General features: G+C 47.1%; 1 protein-coding gene across 5 annotated transcripts in view; it reads right to left on the bottom strand.

Moving 5' to 3' along the window:
- The window catches only part of LOC126533874 (uncharacterized), a 160,133-nt gene extending 143,040 nt beyond the window's left edge, over positions 1–17,093 (bottom strand). For all 5 annotated transcript variants that reach the window (XM_050181067.2, XM_050181070.2, XM_050181071.2 and 2 more), the window contains exon 1: positions 15,860–17,093. In XM_050181067.2, the coding sequence (XP_050037024.1) occupies positions 15,860–16,238 (379 nt within the window). In that variant the 5' untranslated portion in view covers positions 16,239–17,093. The remainder of the gene's footprint in view (positions 1–15,859) is intronic.
- Positions 17,094–18,249: the final 1,156 nt, after the last annotated feature.

Genomic DNA, 18,249 nt, shown 5'->3' with positions numbered 1-18,249 from the left:
CAAGAAAATAAAACATCAATACGCTGCTCACGTGGTAGATCAACGCACACACGCGGCGCCAGAGTTTCGCCTAGTAATTTTATCACGGAACTCTTGAGCACTTCTCTTTGATCGTCCCAGATGTCATCAACGCAAATCACCAGCTACGGAACTCCACTTTGGTGTCACGGTGCTTCACTGCACACACAGTCATCACTTCCTTCTTTTCTCCTTTCTTTCCACCGTTCCCTCACCCCAGTGTAAGGTAGAAAACCGGACGCTCGTCTGGTTGACCTCCCTGTCTTTCCTCTCTTTGCTATCTCTCTCTCTTCTAAGCACTTCAGAAAGAAGGAATCTCCGAGTGATGCACAGGTATCCCTGTCTTGAGGAGGAGGAGGAGACAAAGGGGAGGAAAGACAGGGAGGTTAGCCAGTGTAAGTACCGGCTGGCTACCCTGTGCTGGGGCTGTGCTGAGCCAGCCAACTCCGGCCTATATACCTGCAAATTTCTTAATCTCATCATACCACCTAATCCACTGGCGTCCCCAACTTATGCAATGATAAAGGCAGTAATCATTTCAGACAAACAACCCGTATAACTGTAGCCTCACGTTGACGCAATCAGTAAGCAAAGGGTGTTAATTTGTTACTGTTTATTTTCCAGCCTCCTTTTTTCCCCCGTAAACTGACAGTGTTGCACTTCTAATCAGGATACACTTAAGACATACACTTACACTTAAGACATACACTTAAGTTTCAAGCACTATTCCTTCTTTTCTTATAGCTGCCTTTTATGGTATCCGTATAACGAGCCGCCACTTCACAGCTGCATGCATGTAGTGAAATGGCGTCCGCTTTCCAAAAGACCAGTTTCAGATTTCACTGGCCGGAATCGCCTCGCCGCTTCGTGCATCACAAAATTGCTGGGCGTAACCACTGAGATAGCGCATAATTAGCCTCGCGGCAAAAATAAAATAAGTGTTATGGCTTTCAAAAGTCTAACCTTTCTCGCCTCCAAACGTCACTCTTAATTAAATGCGCCGCACCGACGCAGATAATAACAGATAATGGATCCGACACGACGTCCGAAGACGCGACCCTTTCGCCTACCGCAAGTCAAGAACTGCACGCACACGCAACCTCTTCCGCCGAGTCTTGATAAGGACGCACCGCACGCTTCGACTTAAAAAGCTGTTACGAACGCAGTAAAACTGCCGTCGACCGCACGATAGGCCACGGCATGTTGCAATGAGGTTGACGCAATCTTTACGGGTGGCATAGAAAAGTCGTGCAGTGAAACAAATAAACAAAGAGAAACTAAAACTAAGAACGAAAGAAGGCACCAGAAGTGACGAGACTGAAGCAGCAGGCGTCCCTAAAGAGCGAGGAATAAGACGCCGAAAGAAGAGCAGCAAGAATGCATGAGCAAGATGAACGCTAGAACAAGACCACAGGAACGAGACGAACATACGATAAACGTCACAAGAACAAGATGAACATAAGCGAAATATATAGGCTTCGTAACAGCTGTATACGGGTGACGATGTGTAAGGGTGCGATGACTTCTACGTTTATAATTTTTTTTTTAAATCTCCTGGTGCAGATAACGTACTTCTAGTCCTTGAGCTGGATTGCTCAGCACGGCGGACTTGCACGAGAAATCGAAATACATACTCAAAGAATTCACAGAAATTTACTAATGAAATTCTTAATTACTTTACGGCACACATTGCAATTTACCAATTGTAGCCGGTTGAGATTGTCAGTCGCATCCACTTGGAGACAAATTTCCAGAATGACACCAGTTACGAGATATGCGCCATCAAACTCACCGCAAAAATACACTGTTGGTTCGCATTTTTTTTTTAGCAAAACGCTCTTTTGTGCATTGAAGCACAAAAGTAACTGGAACAACTACGTATTTCGTCCCACACTTTGGGGAGAAACAATACCTCGAAACTAGTACGCGTCATGGCGGAGCTGCATTTCAAGTGGATGTATCGTCTTGCAAACTCACAGGTTACAATTCGTAAATTGCAATGTGTGCAGTAAAGTAAATAATTAAGAAGTTAATTGGTTGAATGCGTGTTTCGATTTCTCGTGCTAGCAAAGTCCACCTATTAGAATAGCTCGATGGCAGGGATAATACTATCAGCCACAGGCGGTCATTAAAAATTCCGCAAAACAAAAATTATTCCCCACATCTACAGCTTTAGCAGCAGCAGAAATGAATGACAAAGGTACAGAAAAAAAGGAGCAAGTCTTCATCACAAACGCAGCGTCTGCGCAGTTCTACGCGAGACGTACAGCGTCACGTACAAGAAAGCATGCGGATTCCAGGAAGTTTAATTCGCCTGAGAGCGCTTTCGAAAGATCCCAGTAATATCTCAATCCGGGATCTTTACGATCGATACCAGAAAAAAAAGAAGTCTTTTCTTTATTTTTAAATACGTGAGTTCTAGGGTAAATTAAACTATCTAGGGAACGAGCATTTCAGGCACGGTACACGAACGTGTTCCCTTTTCTTTTTTACAATCCGCGCCCATTCCCAGTGTAGAAAAAGCTATAAATGAACAACCAGAAAGCAAGAACAAAATGAACATTAGAACAAGAACACAAGAAGAACGTCACAAGATCTACGAGAACAAAGGAGAGCAACAAGGACAAGGTCAACGTAATGTAAGAAGAGAAACAATGATAAGAAGAGAACAAGATGGGCATATAACAACAAGATCGGAAGATCAAAACGAACGTTAGAACAAGATGAACATAAGTGCGACAACAAGACCTCGTAACAATCCCAATTCCATTGTAGAAAACGCAATGTCAGCGTGTGTTTTCTTGGACATCAATGTATTTCGCCAAAGACCTTGAGGACCTACTTCTCGAAAGCGATGCCCGACACGGTATTTCTGCTTGAATAATGCCTTCCGTCCCCGATATAGCTCAATGTGAGTGGTTACGTCGTTGATTAGTAAACCTTTGTTGATTAGTCAACGTGACAATGATTAGTCGTGCAAGTAACGTCCGCCTCTTCAAGTAGTCCAGCTGATGCAGAGGACTGCCTGGCATAGACAGAGTGCATGATGCAATAGAATTGTTCTGTCATCCGACTTAAAAAAAAAAAAAAATTGGTGCACTAATGTCGAGACGCAACAAGAAAATAGTTTGCCCTGTGCGTTGTCTTCTCACGACTGTGTCGTTTCCTCGCTTTCTTTTTTTTTTCGCTGCTTCCTTGACGTTGCATGGCTACCGATAAACAACAGATACAATCTAACAAGTTGACACCCTTTTAAGCGTATCTTGTCAACGCCACCCAAATATGACAAGGACTGCGCACTCGGCTTTATGACGTCATGCTACATGATGGGACCAAATTTACATTGCCAAGCTCGGCGTGACGAAAGCGGTGACGTCGAACTGACAGCGACTTGCGTGGCAGCGTTCCCATTAGATCCTATGTCGGTAGGACCTAGTAACGTGACCTCGTAAAGGAGAGCGCACCGACCTTGAGATATCTAGGTACATTTAATCTCGCATCCAAAGGATAGTCATCGCCAGTCTTGCTGGTATGCTTCGTTTCTTTAAACCAAGCGCTTATCTACTTTCCTCTCAAGAATGCTCTGTCACGCTTATATCGCGCATACCTTTCGTGGCGTGAAGGTACCACGCCCGCAGAGAAAGTCGATACAAAAGGATAGACAGTTGGGCGAGTTGGTACGGTAGCATGATTTTGGCTTCTAGCGCGAAGTGCTCCTTTCTGTGTCCGTGTTTCACTTCGCGCTAGAAGTCGATATGTGTGCACAGCGCAAAAGACGAGGACTGAAGGAAGAACACAACACAGGCGCTGACTTCAACTGATCTTTATTTGCGAAATCGCCAGAGCTGTATACATGAGCAAAAGTAATGAAAAAAAAAACAACTTGCATTATGTCACACATGAACCCCTATTGCATCACAGCCAGATACTTGATTTCGTTTTTGGTTAGGGCAACAGACAAGCCGGTTTGCTGATGCAAAGGTCACCCAGCCGCTCTATCTTGTCAGTCTGTAATATTTCACGTGTAAGCTGTTCTCGGTGTTTGGAGATTAGGACTCAGTTTTCAAGTTCAGGGTCACAAAGCAGCCTCTGCAGTGAATGCCAAGATGACCTTGCACGGCGATGTAAACATGGTGAAAAATGCTCTTTCAATCGCGCATTTAAACATCTGCCTGTTTGGCCAACGTATTTCTTTCCGCAAGTCGGGGGAATCATGTAAACCACATCGTGGGTGCATGCTCCAAACCGCTTCCTACGGTTAGTAGTGCAAATATTTCATCGTGTGGCATGAGCATTCGCACGCCCACAAAGCTCTGATAATTTTTCCGAGGCAGAAAAAAAAAAAAAACTAACATCTACTTCACTGCCTATCTTCAAGCTGTGCTATATCTTGTGCAAGTAAGGGAGCACTGCGACTTGCTTATTGTCTCTGGCAGCGTAGTCAGCTGCTGCTTTGACTCCCAACTTGATTTTCTTTAATACCTTTTCTGCTACTGAAACTAACAAAACCTCGGGGTACCCAGCATATATTAGGCGGGAGGTCTGCGCAAGGAGACTACGCGTTAAAGAGCGATTGAAAGAGCATTTTTTACAGTGTTTACACCGCCATGCAAGATCATCTTGGCATTCATTGCGGAGACTGCCCTTGTGATCCTGAATTGGAAAACTGCATCGTAATCTCCGCACACCGAGAACAGCTTACACGTGAAACCATAGAGGCTTGATAATACACAGCGGCTGGGTGGCCTTTGCATCGGCAAGCCGTCTATTGCCCTCACCAAAAACGAAATCAAGTATCTGGCTGCGATGCAATAGGGGTTCATGTGTGACATAATTCCAAAAGTTGTTTTTCATTACTTCTGCAGACGTATATAGCTCTGGCGATTTCGCAAATAAAGATCAGTTGAGGTCAGAGCCTATGTTGTGTTCTTCCTTCAGTCCTGAATCACCAACTCGCCCAAGCTTCCACCGTATCAAGTTAAAGAAAGGAAATGCTGGAAAAACAGATGGCGGTTATCGTTGTGCTGGGACAACGTAAGCCTCCCAAGAAGCGAACTTTTCTTTGAGCGTAGTTTTCACACGACCTCACGGACGCTCTTCTCATCGGGCTACAGTAGCCAAACATCGCGATCACGATGACAATAGTGCATTATATTATCAAGCGTACATTGTTTTGCTTTTTGACGGTGGCCACTTTTTTTTTCATCGGATCATCACCGTTTTCGGTTTATTACTCGGCGCAAGATGCGCCTGACATGCACTCGTGTTTCTGGTTCGCACAGCTTACCGACGTGCTAGTACCCCAAGATGGCGGCCACGATGACGTCAAAGCAAACCATCTATTTACCTTCTAATACCCAAACGCAGTTCTACATGAGGACAAATTAGAACAACCTGCTCCCCTTTATTTCTGACCATGGAGAATACTTTCTGACCATGGAGACCATGGAGTAAAACTTAATTGGTAATTGGCGTCCCGAATTATCTGCAACTGGGAAAACTCGCTCCAGCCTATCAGAACTATCACTATAGGCTGCGCAGTAAGTTTCCCACGCTTAAATCAGCGCACTGAGATCCCCATCAAACGTGGCATAGGAAAAACGGTGCATTTTGAAGTAGCAGGAGGTACTATAGGCCCGTCAAAATACATGACGTCACGACAAACGGTGCGGAAACCTCCAGGCGGAGTCACCACCCTGCAGTTCTTCGTTTTCGTTTTTGCGTCATTATCTATAGCTTACACAGCCTCGATCCTCTCACGGCAAGAGTTATTTTTCTCTTTTTCTCTCTATCTCCTTTCTATATTGCATAAGTTGAAGTTACTATTACAGCTTGACTTATTTTTATATTCAGTGTCCCTTTTACGGAAGTATCAGGATGTAACGCTGCAGACCACAGGATAGGTGGGGAATGTTCGAAAGAGTGCAACGCGTGGACTTGGCCTTGCGAGCTTGAAAACCACGGCGGGGCCCCTTCGAAACGCGCCGACCTTGCCGCAGTAAAAGTACAGGAATGTGCCAGCTCGGCCTTTCGCAAAGAGGCGTGCTTGCAATAGGGCCCCTGGCGCTTGAAGCGCGATCCAGTGAACGTGACTCCGATTGTGATCTCGAGGTAGGGACCGGCGCCGTTACGCGTAAGTACATATTTCTTTTCCCCGATTTCTCCCTTTGGTTCTTACGCAAGAAAGTTCCCGGGTAACTGAATTCCAGACACCACACTGGCCTTGCACTTACGCTATATTAAGGACCTCGGAAATATGCACCTTGAAAGCGCGAAGATTTTTTCCCTCGCTTGTAAAGCACCTCATGAAATTAACAGTCCAACCCGGACCATAGACCCGATTGATTGATGCATTGATTGATTGTCAATACTCCGAACCAACAGAGGCGTTATCCAAGAGGCCATAGTGGAAAGCTTTTAATTTTGTTCGCGGGTTGTTTAACATGCCTCAATGATCGGTACACGAACGTTTTTTGCATTGTGCCTCTATTCGATCTTCTCCACTGCCGTGATTCGAACCTGCAAACTCGCAATCAGCATACCATTTTAAATGTATCGTTTATAAGAATTAATTCAAAAAGACAACGGACCTACAGCTTTCTTGCAGACCGCCTTCCCTTCTTTTAACTTCGTGCTTTTGACTACATAAAGTCTATATACGTAAATAAAACTTAAGCTAATACTCTTCTTATGTCTCTCTTCCAGGGACAAACAGCCGTCGCCGTCACATCGAGGTGGCAACGTCTCCTGTTTGATCATTCCATAATTCAAAATGTGTCACCTAGCACTGAGCGAGCGCTAGGAAACGTAGCACACTGTGCAACGGTATCCCAGTTATACATCTCACTTCCCCCAACGACGAGTCGTCTGCTTCAGCTTGGGACAGACGGTTTCCGCGTCGTCTGCACGGATTTAAAGACACTGACAGACGGGTATAACCGGCCACAAGCACCGTCTTTGTACACTAGTGCAGGTTTTCCGCGTTGCCAAAAGAAGCCATGGGCGGTTTGACAGTGCACGATGGTTTCTCCTTCCTGCTTCCTTCAGGTGATCTCTGCAGTGCGATTCAAATATTTAAATAGCTGACTGCCAAAGACGCCATCTATATGAGTATAAGCGCCAGCTTATACTGATATAGCCACAGCCAGAGAGGAGAACTTAAACTAGAGATGAGCCAGAGAGGAGAACTTGAGAGCGTAGGAATCGTTTTGTTCGGTATCCATCATCACCGATTTTGATGAGCTTCGTCGCATTTAAATGAATGAAGATTAAATATACCGACTGTAGAAAGCAGATTTCTTTATTCAGGCTATAATTTCTTCTACAAAAATTGTCGCAAATCGCAAAATTATAAAGAAAAACAAAAAACTTAAACATCAAGTTTACAACTGCTCAACCAAACAAGAACAATGATACCACAACCATGTAAACTGTACCCATCGAGGCATGCGAAGACGTCCAGGTGCAACACATCACCAATTTCTTACGTCCATAATACTGACGCAATATGCCTCTCTAGCCCCAGCATTTAGCTCGTTCTATATCATCCTGTGCATCACTGTACTATCCACTTATATTCGCGACCCAACAGAACAGGGCAATAACTATCTCAAGCGAACGGAGCTTACACAAACCAACATTGCTTAAGACATGCATCCGACTTGCAACATATCGTATACAGCAAGTTGGGTGCGCTCCTCTAATCGCCCATGCTTCTTGCAGCAATCGAAGTTATACGATCATTTAGAGGTTGAACGAATTCAGCGCCAGATTTCCCCTTAGCGGGGATAGTATAAAAGTGTGTAACATAAGGCGACTTACTCTTGCGGAGGCAGATTCCATCAAATCATTGAGTTTGCTAGCTTGGCTGCCTCTAATTCGCTCACCGGTCTTTGGAGGACCCTTTCCAGGCATGGCGGCATTGGACAACACGGCGGAATCAATTTCCTCGCTTACTCGCTAGTTAATATTACCTTAAATATATTTCAGCACAGTGGTTTTGTTTTGTCTATGGACTTCAATCGAAGTACCATCGACGCGCGACACTTGAGAGAATGTATTACATAGTTTTCTACAACATTTACTAGAGGGAACGCATGGTAATGTTGACTAGAGCGCGTGTACTTGTCTAACATTCACGTTTGTGGCGTCAGATGCCCTTGTCGCCGTTACCTACCGTTTGTCTACTTTTTTTCTAAATTTGAAAGGAATCGTATTTCTAAACACATAAAGGTTTATTGTAAGTCGCTGCGCACATTCATATTCACTGCGAATTATTGCATTTATGACGCAATATTTTGCCGAAGTTTATCTTTTTGCAAAATCACCCATCCATTCGAACAAGTAGGCCGGAGCTTAGACAAATCCATGTAATATACACAACATTCCCACGCTATCCGAACCGTCATGTTCACAGCTCCCGTAGATAGTAACTTTAGATTGAAACTGTATTTAAAGGTGCATTAAGGATAAGCAATAAATCAGTTTACATCGAACAAAGTGTTTTCGAAGAACACAAATCTCGCGTCAATGGGTTGAAATGTATGACGGAAAAGGAAGACTGAAGTTTCATTTTTCAAACTTCGCGCCGACTCCCCAGGGCAGGTACGTCAGCGTGGATACGAGCGTAGCGTCATGGATACCAAAGTAATATGTATATATTATTTCACGTGCGAGCCGTCGTGGCTCAGTAAATGTTCCTCAAACTTTCTCTAAGTTAAGTCTTTGGCTTTTTCAGTATACAATGCAGTTCATTTTTACCGACAAAAAAAGCAAATTGTCTAGGCCAGAGCAGACAGCGCCGCCATCTGTCTTTCGCGTTTGCCTCTTTTTCTAGCGTATCAACGCCACTGTGGCGGTTTTTCTTGCTCTTGCTTTTTTTTTTCGCTTTACAGAAAAAAGTTTATTAGCACAGCTCAAACAATCTTTCTCTCTCTCTCTCTCTCTCTCTCTCTCTCTCTTTAGCACTCGTGAGACGTTAAGACCCAGAACCGCAGAATGGTTTATCAAGGACGCAGTGGCGGTGATGCTCCGAATGAAGTTTGACCGCCCCTGGTCTTCTAACGTGCCCCCAAAGGCGCAGCAGCGGCACCTCGCGCCAGGGTTACCTCTAGTTAATATTTTCTGTATAGACAACTCTATCCGTTCAATCTTGCAACACACCGTATAGACTACTACAGCAAGCATAATGCAGGCGCACTCCACTAATCGCCCAATTGTTGCAACCGAAGCACCACCGATCCATCACGCGCGAGTGAATATAATACATACGTCCAGAACGCCGTGCATGTACATCTCGACATATACGGTTGCCGTCGGCCGCTACCTTACCGGTATGTCTTGCGGTATTAAAAAAAAAAGTTCAAACAAATGAAAGAGAAGGAAAGAAAGAAAGAAAGAAAGAAAGAAAGAAAGAAAGAAAGAAAGAAAAAAAGAAAGAAAGAAAGAAAGGCCGTCTTCGCGACGTTATGGAGAGTTTGATATGCGCGATCCGGGCAAACCGGAACCTACGGCGTGAGTGTCCTTCAGTTCGACGTCTTTCGGTGAAAACCCTCGGCGCGCTGGCTCGGTCGCAAGACAAATCACTTCGGCAAACCACCGCACGTATGTCTGCGTTCTTATGAGCAATCACGAAAGAAAGCGACCTGTGAGATGAAGCACGCTTACAGACTGTTTTCGAACAGAGAGCAGCTACGAATATCTACGCAATCCTCCACCACAACCTATCTGAACGCATGGCAACAGAAATCGTTTTTCTGTTCTGTTTTTCAATTTTGATGAGACTTGTTGCTTTAGAGAAAGTTATGATATAGCAACCATAAAAGAGCTGGTTTTCGATTTATGCACTGTATGTTTCTTTTTTAGAAATACCTTTGAATATTGCGAAAATTCAAGAAGCACAAATATCAAGTTTACAACTCTAACTCGGCAATAAAGAATGATTCGTGCCCACTGGAAGGAACCTCTTTACCGCGGCTAAAACCTTTTTATCACACGTGGCTAAGGGCTGACAGGTTAAACTATGGTGTTCATATCGAAATGTAGCAGATTACATATATGGAATGCGCGCTAAGTCACGTTAGGTAAGGCTACAAAACAGGTATCGGAAAGGACGCAAGAGCGAAGTGCAGGTGTCCGGTCAGGAGAGCTTGTTAGCTAGCGTACCGCCACCACTGTGACTAGTAATGACGTCACCTGCACGCTAATTCAAAAACAGAATTATCGTCTTACGCCAAGGAAATGTAAATGTGGTTTCGTATTTCTTTGGGCGAAGGCAACCAGTGCTTTCCGCGAAATGACTTGCATGACGAGCGAGATTTCTTTGTGTGTGTCTATGCTTTATAGCTCTCATTCACCGAATCTGTCATGGAAATTGTGGAACGTGCACTTCTTATATTGATTCATCTCTAAGCAGTGCATTGCATTGTGTATTGCATTTTGCTTTTGTGCTTTAACGTTTAAAATATTTCAGAACCCTTACTCGTGGTATCAACACTGGGAGTTTGCTATAAGAAGTCGCGCCCGACACGAAATTACCTTCGTTATAACCGACATTCACTATAAGCACATACTTCGTTCCACTCTGATATCGGCGAGGAATGCTTTTATATTTATTTCGTTATATCCAACAATTTTTATAATCGCGTTCGTTATATTGAGGTTTGACTGTATAGTTCTTTTGTCGCGAGTGGTGTGCCACGAATTGTTGAGCCGCTTCTTCACGCCCAGAAGTGTGATTGGGTAGCCGGAAACGGAGTGCTTCAAGCTTCCTCCACCCGGCCTACCCAACCTACCGAGCTCGGAACGGTCACCTAACCAGCCTATAGTTGGCGTCGTCGTCACACACCCTCACGAAGGCGCTTTGCTTCGCATAGCTCGCTTATCCGGCTGGCTTCGCGGTTTCCATGTAGGAATTCCGCGTCCTAGTCGTCGTCTCAAGGCTGTACACACGCCCAACGCTTCGACAAGCCCACGACGTGTATACGACAACACGCGGAAGTGCGAACACGCCCGCTACACAAGAACAATCGTCTGCACTATGCAACGTGGCACGTGAGTCGTACGCACACAGGGAATGACAGTAAGGTGTTGGCTCGGGCTATTGTTGGTTGCGTTCCATAGTTGAAAAAGAGCGCAGAAGACGCGGACGACTGAGCAGACGGGTGCGTCGTCTGCTCACTCGTCCGTGGGTGTCGTCTACTGAGACGCTGATGATTGTGTCGTCTACTAACTAGTCGGTGTTTTCTGCCGCTTTGTTTTCTCTTTCAAGCATTCAACCTAACCTGCTATCGCCCAAGTCTCTGAGTGGTGTGTGTCTGCGGCCATGCATTTGTGCTTGTGTTGTGTATGTGCGTGTCTTTTACCTGCGCTTTATACTTGATAACAGCGAAGGAGACACCGACAAGTGAGCAGACAATACAAAAGTCGGTAGGCACCGACTTTTGTGTCGTCTACTCTACACATTTCTCTGCTCAGAAGTTGTGTCGTCTCCTCACTAGTCGGTGTTTTCTGTTTTGTTTTTTTTGTCTTTTTTGAGCACTGCACCTAATCAACCGTAGCCGAAGCCAACGTCTGACTGCCAGTGCTTGTGTGTTTACGGCTCACGTGGGACCGTACGCATAATTCGGACAATTGAAATTGACAATTTCCGTACTTGAAAACAACAGAGAAGACACAGAGGAGTAAGCAGGAGTTTCCGTCATCTGCTCTCTTCCGACAGTGCTGTCTGCTCAGAAGACACCGGCTATTGTGTCGTCTGCTTACTATAGTCGGCGTCTCATGCGCTGTTTTCACGTGTGGAACACAGGCACGCAGACGCAGACACATGCACACGGTCGCAGAAACACACACAGAAGCACACGGAGAGATGGCACGCAACACACCGATAAGGAAGGGCTGATTGCGCTAACCGCGAGGCTCGCCCTACGCGCGTGCCGACCCGGACCATTTGACAGCTCGCAATTATCCCATCCTCGAGAAACAAGAGGGCGAATTGTAGCTGGTCCGCTAGCCGCCAGAATGTCGCGCACCTCGTCAGTTGGACGTGTCTGCGCAGCGCTTCGTTGACTTTTGGAGGGTTGCGTCCGTGTGTGGACGCAACACGTTCTTGAGTATGTGCGACTGCTAATGCAAGGCTCCTACATACAACTGCGCTGCCCACGGCTGCCAAGCTTAACCTAACCGGCGGACGGAATTAGACGAACGAGTTGGCGCTGAAAGGGGTTCTGCTTCGCCGGTGATACATTGCAGGACCCGTTGGGGTCAGCCATTCTAACTATAACTTCTGGACTCCGTCCGAACACGCCTTTGCAATCCGTTGGCGAACCTCGCTTTTAGTAACCGCTTGCTCCGGGACTATACCTCGTTTTAGCAAAAAAAGAAAAAGAAAGGTGGGGGGAGGAGAGAAAAAGGAAGAAAAAATGTATGGCTGCAATGCCTTTCTCTCTTTCTTTATTTCTTTCTTTCTTTTTGTCAGAAGGCCAGAACTGCTGGCCGTGGGGACAGCGCCAGACTTTCCATATTTGAGAGGAATACTGTTCGTTTGACTTCTGCTTCTAGTTGTTGTTAGTCAAAAGGAATGGCATCTGAAGTATAGTTTCGATTTCACGAAATGAGCACGGCGTTCACGCCCTGTCATCACCACAGCGGTGACGCTCGACTTGTTGAGATAACGGTGGCAGCCCAAGATATGAAGTGGGATAGGGGGAGGGGTAGAGAGAGAATCCCGTTACAAATACTACGTCTTCCACTCGCCGTTCTTGCTAAAGATCTTGGAATTCCAATCAGCCCTCGAGGAAGTCAATTTTAATGCGATACGGGTCTAGGGTATGGGAAGCACGTACTACTAGCTTTTATACATTACTTACGTTGTTTGGACGAGGGCGTTGATTTTATCTAAATGCATACGAAAATCGCGCACCAAAAACGCCCACCTGAGTGCATACCTTCACAAGCCCAAAATAAGACGTAGCGCATTTCGGTAGCTAACACCACCCTGATTTCTATAGTCGCAGCGAAAGAACTGTGTTGTGAACCAGCTATGAAAAGCTAAAAAAAACTGAATCATGTTACCATGCATGCCAGCATGCAAATGCAGTGGATCGCATATGTTCTTGAGACATTATAAATGAATATACAAGCAACAAAAGCAGTCTTAAGAATATAAGTGCTTAAAAATTGTAAGTAAGTCACATCGTGTTCGATAGCCTCTGATACTAATGTACGTCGATAATATCAAGGTAAATAGCAGACAATAAATAGAAGAAAATAACAGTGCGCCGATAAATATAGTTAGGATGCGTGGATTTTGCGCTTCAAAAGGTCACGCCGTGATACTGACAATGCCTTCGACAGGTTATGCTTTATAGACTGAATTTCTCGCCATTGGATCTTCTTTTTCTATTTCTCTTATCCTGAAAGGAGGCTGTGGTTGATCACAGGCGACGATGACAGCTGTCATTACCACCCACTGATGACTCGTTCGCTGCTGAAGTTATTGTCAATTTTGTATCCTGGAATTTAAGTGGCAACACAAGTTACTTGCGCAACAGTCCGCATAGTTTCAGCGCTCCCCGAAGTAAGCCTGCCGGGCGCAAGTTGCAAACCCGAGTTTAACTGCGAACAGGCTGAGTAGGGTTATGCATCTTTGAAAATGCGTGTACGTGTACACATAGCTTGGGCAAAGGGAAAACCGATTTCGTAACTGCGCCATGGAATAATAGACTTAAAGTGTAGTCTATCTTGTTTACCAAACCAATATCGCGCCATACGCCTGCGCCAAGATAACCGTCTTTGACGAAACCTTGATTCGTGAACGGCAAGGTCTGCATATCGCGACGTGAAACCCGCGTATCGCACGAAATATAACGACGACAAAGCGTGCATCATCCGAGATCCCCAACAAGGGTGAAGCTGTGCACCGAGCACTTATATCAGAGTCACGCGATCTGTTGCAAGTATGCGTGTACTCGCCAAGAAAATGATACGTGACGTCGACTTTACGTCTGGAATTTCATAGACACATCATTGCACCATGCTTCCGTACAGATTCATTCTTACGTGACGTCACGGACGCAGCTTCCCGCCGTGCTAGCGCCCGAGAATGGCGGTCACGATGACGTCAGGGCGCCGCACTATTACGCCGACATTGTTTTGCTTTTTCTTTTTCTTTTTTTTTTGGCGCGCGCATTGTATTTCCTGATTACCGCTGTTAGAAATTTGTCGCTCGGCGCAAGAGGCGCCTGTCGCCCTGTCACGTTTCTTGTTCGCGCAGCTCCTGTAAGTGCCTCAGAAATGGCGGTCACGATGGCGTCAGTGCAAACCCTCTATAACATAGGTGTTCCCCCCGCACACTGCTACACGCATGATGCCACTGACGATGTCATAATGCAACGAGCGTCGGTATACGATGCCATTGGAAACCACAACCAAGCGTCAATTTGCACACTACGCGTTTCGGTTTGCTGGATATAGATAACGGTCCATGCAGTTACCACGTCGTTCTCCCAGTACATATTTTCCGTTGTCAAATCTTAACGCTTTCGTTCACAGGATCAAAAATAACGCACCGGGGCAACGTGCTCCACTCAGGTTTGCACGAGCAGATTAACCGTGCTAAATAAATCTTGCCCGCGGACATCAAGCATGGGGATGTCATATTAAAAACGTGGAATGTGGCGTGCTGTCGGCTTTGCTTATGGCGGCATAACAGCGACGCCTCGCCTACATAAACACTGAGATATCGAAATACCGGGTACGCGCGTGGACTACGGCAGGAAGGATGCGATGGAGAAAGGATATAGATCGCCACCTTTCGAGTGCTGCGTCTATCGACCCTTTTTTGTCTACGCTGTGGCAGCAGTCCATTCATATGACCCCAGAAAACTTCCGGTCATGCATTTCTGACAGTCAAGTTAGCCAAGAAAACGGAAGTATTTCGCGCATAGTTTACTGTAGGCACATGTTCTTGATGTATTCAGATATAAAGAAAGTGCAGCATGTGTCGACCTCATGTATGGGCTTTTTTGTCGCACTGAATAATAAAATGCACTTGTAGAACATTCCAACTTCTTAGCAAAACTGATGCAAGCTGGAGGGTTATGTAAATATATAGGCTACTGTAACTTGCGTTGTTCCAGTGGGCTTAACCGAAAGTCTTCTGCAAAGCTTGTTTGCAAGCATGAAAAAGGTCTCTACATGGAACATGTAATATTGGTCCGGCGTGAGTCGCACTGACGTCACATACACCGGTAAATTGTTTCTCATGCGTGTATCACGCATGCGCCCTTAACGTCTGAACGTGCACCATAAAGCCTGCTGCTGGCGTCCGTGTATAGGAGAGAACATGTAAAGGCTGCACGTTGCCGTGTACGCATAAATAAAACGTTCGCGTTACCTCCTGGCCTGATAGTATAACATCAGGTCACAAAATGTTCCGCAGGACCTGCACTAAATCTGATCAACTGAGAATCATACTCGATTATAGTCACAGATATCAAGTCGGCTGCTCCTGCATGCATACAGCCCCCGTCATTCCTGTCTAGATCGCGATAAAACGCTGTGATGCTGAACGAATACTCGATGACAGACTTGCGGTTTCGAAGGTATGTGCCTAGGGAACAGGCCAAGCGAATCTCGAAACCGCACATTCTAGGGCACCGTATCTTGAATCTAGAGTACGCTTAGAGATTGGCGCTTCCTTTATTTGCAGCACAAAGTTACACAGCGTTGCAGGCAGCCATGGCGGAGGCTGTACGCAGGCGCATAGAGCAACCGTTGGTTGTGACGCAAGCCAAATAGGGTTAAACGATGAAATGAAAAGATGACAACGCTCCTCACTTACCTTTGCAAGTGAAGGAGACGGGGTCGCAGGACAGGCCGAAATCCTTGGCGCATGGTTCGTCGACCGAACAGGCTTCCCCGGTCTGTCGGGCACACACTAGACCGCACGGAGGACAGCGACTGGGAGTCTTGGCCGTCCTTCCGGCCGGACACTTGGCCACGTCCGCTCCGCAAGCACAGACCAGGGGTAGACCTGTGGCACCGCGGACGACCGCCGCGTCAGCCGCGTCACTGCCGTTGGAATCCAGAGTGGTCGAATCCAGGGCGGGCCAGGCGTCCGTGGACGCGATGGACAACACCACCAGCGCCGAAGCTATCGAGAACCAGCGAGACCGCGGTTGTCCCGCGGCCGCGAGCTTGAATCCCGCTGTGGACCCCATGACCGATGAGGCCTAAGGGGGGGTGACGGGGGTGGGCGTGCAAGCAGGGTTCACGTCGCTATCACAGAATAGGTATATAGGTACGATAACAAAATAAACAAACAAAGGGTAGAACGAGGTTTTCACGACCAGCCCGCAACAACTGGAGAAGCGCGGACGGAATCACGAGGCAACCAGAGTTCCGAAAATCCTACGGTTCTACTGCCCCCACACGGCGATGCAAGCAGCGACGGTGGTTTCGCGAAGTGTAGGCTGGAGATCGAAGTCACACGTCACACCGACACCATACACGCGCGCACACACACCCACCTCTAAATTCGAAGGAACACGAAAACAGATCACGTGCGTGCGCGTAACGTGTCTCAACCTTGTTCACTCACTGACGCTATGGAAGACTCGTCGCACACTCGGAAGCGGCCCAGAAACGGTCATCGAGAAAAATAAAGAAAAAAAGAAAGCGCCGTCTTGCGGTTCGGAGCAGACGACGTTTTGAGGGGACGGGTGGCAGAAGTGATCCACAGCGCTTCGCGCCTGTGCGCCTCTTCAAGCGATGGCGACCTTCCGGTAGGACGGGGACAACTCCAGGAGGCTCTACAACTGGTCAGTGACCAGTCGCGCGGTCCGCCTGACACCACCTCGTCGGCACGAGGGGCATGCGGTTTTTTGGGGGGTGCAAGCGTCAAAACAAAGCAGCCACGCCGTTGGTCGTCGCTTGGGTTTGCAGCTGTATGGCTTCGTCGGGTTGCAGAAGACCAGCCAAATGCCTCCAACGCCGCCGCGGCTTCCAGAACCGCTCGTCGCAACACAGACAGGGCCGGTCGTCGGTTGCTGCCGCTGCTGCCGCTGCGGCCTCTCTCTCCGGGCGTCTCACCCGCTAGCCGGTTCCTGACTAGTTCTCCAGAAAGATTCCTCCGGGCGCCTTCGCGTCCATGCCGGGGGGGAAGGGGGGGGGAAGGTCGGCTGCAAGGGGGTGGGCGGTAGCGAGCAGGGCAAGCCAGAAGCCGGCCGACAGGACGGTGTGTGTGCGGGGAGAAGGAGGTAGGAAGACCGGTTTCACCCTCGCACACCCGTTCGCAGCTTTCTTTCGCATCTTTCTTGCTTCTTTTTAAGACCTCCATTTGTTTCTTTCTAGGCGTCTTCCCTCCTCCTTCTCCTCCTCCATCGGAGCTGCTGCACGTCGTCGTCCTGAGCCTGAGTCAACTTTTATTGGCTTGTATTTGTTTCTTTCGGTGCTCTCAACAGCATTGCGTCGTCGTCGCGCCCGCCAGCTACTTCGCTTCTGTGGGTAGCGTTGCGCGGCGCCGTATTTCTGTATCTGCAAACATTTTTCATTTCCTTCTCACTGCTTTGACACGCAAGGGATAGGGGGAGGGGTGAAGTTCTGTTGTTTCTTCGCAAAGCTTTGATCTGAATTCTAAACTCCACCCCCTCGTCCCATTCCCTGTCCCCTTCTTCTTCATCGTTCGTTCGACGTGCGTCTTTAGCCGGGACCGGCCGCTGGCTGCTCCAAATTCCTTCGACAGCATTGACGGGATGGGAACCGAAAACAAACACACAAAAACACACAAAAGAAACTGTGGCGCCGTTTTGGATACTTGCGGACGATTGCTTTCGGCAGAGAAGGTTCGATGAAGAAAACGAGATGCTGGGACCCCTTTGGGGGCATCGCCAGAAACGGCTTCGTTGTTGCCTTGTACGGGGTCAGCGAAAAATAGAGCGAGCGAAGCGAAGGAGGGGCTAGAACTATTGCAGCAAGTGTTCGTAGACACGGATGGAAAATTTTGACGTTATTTACTTGAATGATTCATTCACGATGTTTAATACGCCAAAGCAACACTGGGGCTATGATAGACGCCGTAGCTGCTTTCAAGAAAGCCCGTTATACAGTTTGGGCGAGCGGGCGCTACTCCCTCACCTTGGTTTTAATTCTGACACTGAAGGAGAACACCACGGCCTGTCACGGTGGAGGGCTCAGCATTAATTTTGACTGGCTGCGGTTCCTCAAAAGTGC

The sequence above is a fragment of the Dermacentor andersoni genome, chromosome 7 (assembly GCF_023375885.2).
Source record: "Dermacentor andersoni chromosome 7, qqDerAnde1_hic_scaffold, whole genome shotgun sequence".
Lineage (NCBI taxonomy): Eukaryota > Metazoa > Arthropoda > Arachnida > Ixodida > Ixodidae > Dermacentor > Dermacentor andersoni.
The sequence above is the reverse complement of the archived record's forward strand: the minus strand, read 5'-3'. Positions and strand labels throughout refer to the sequence as shown.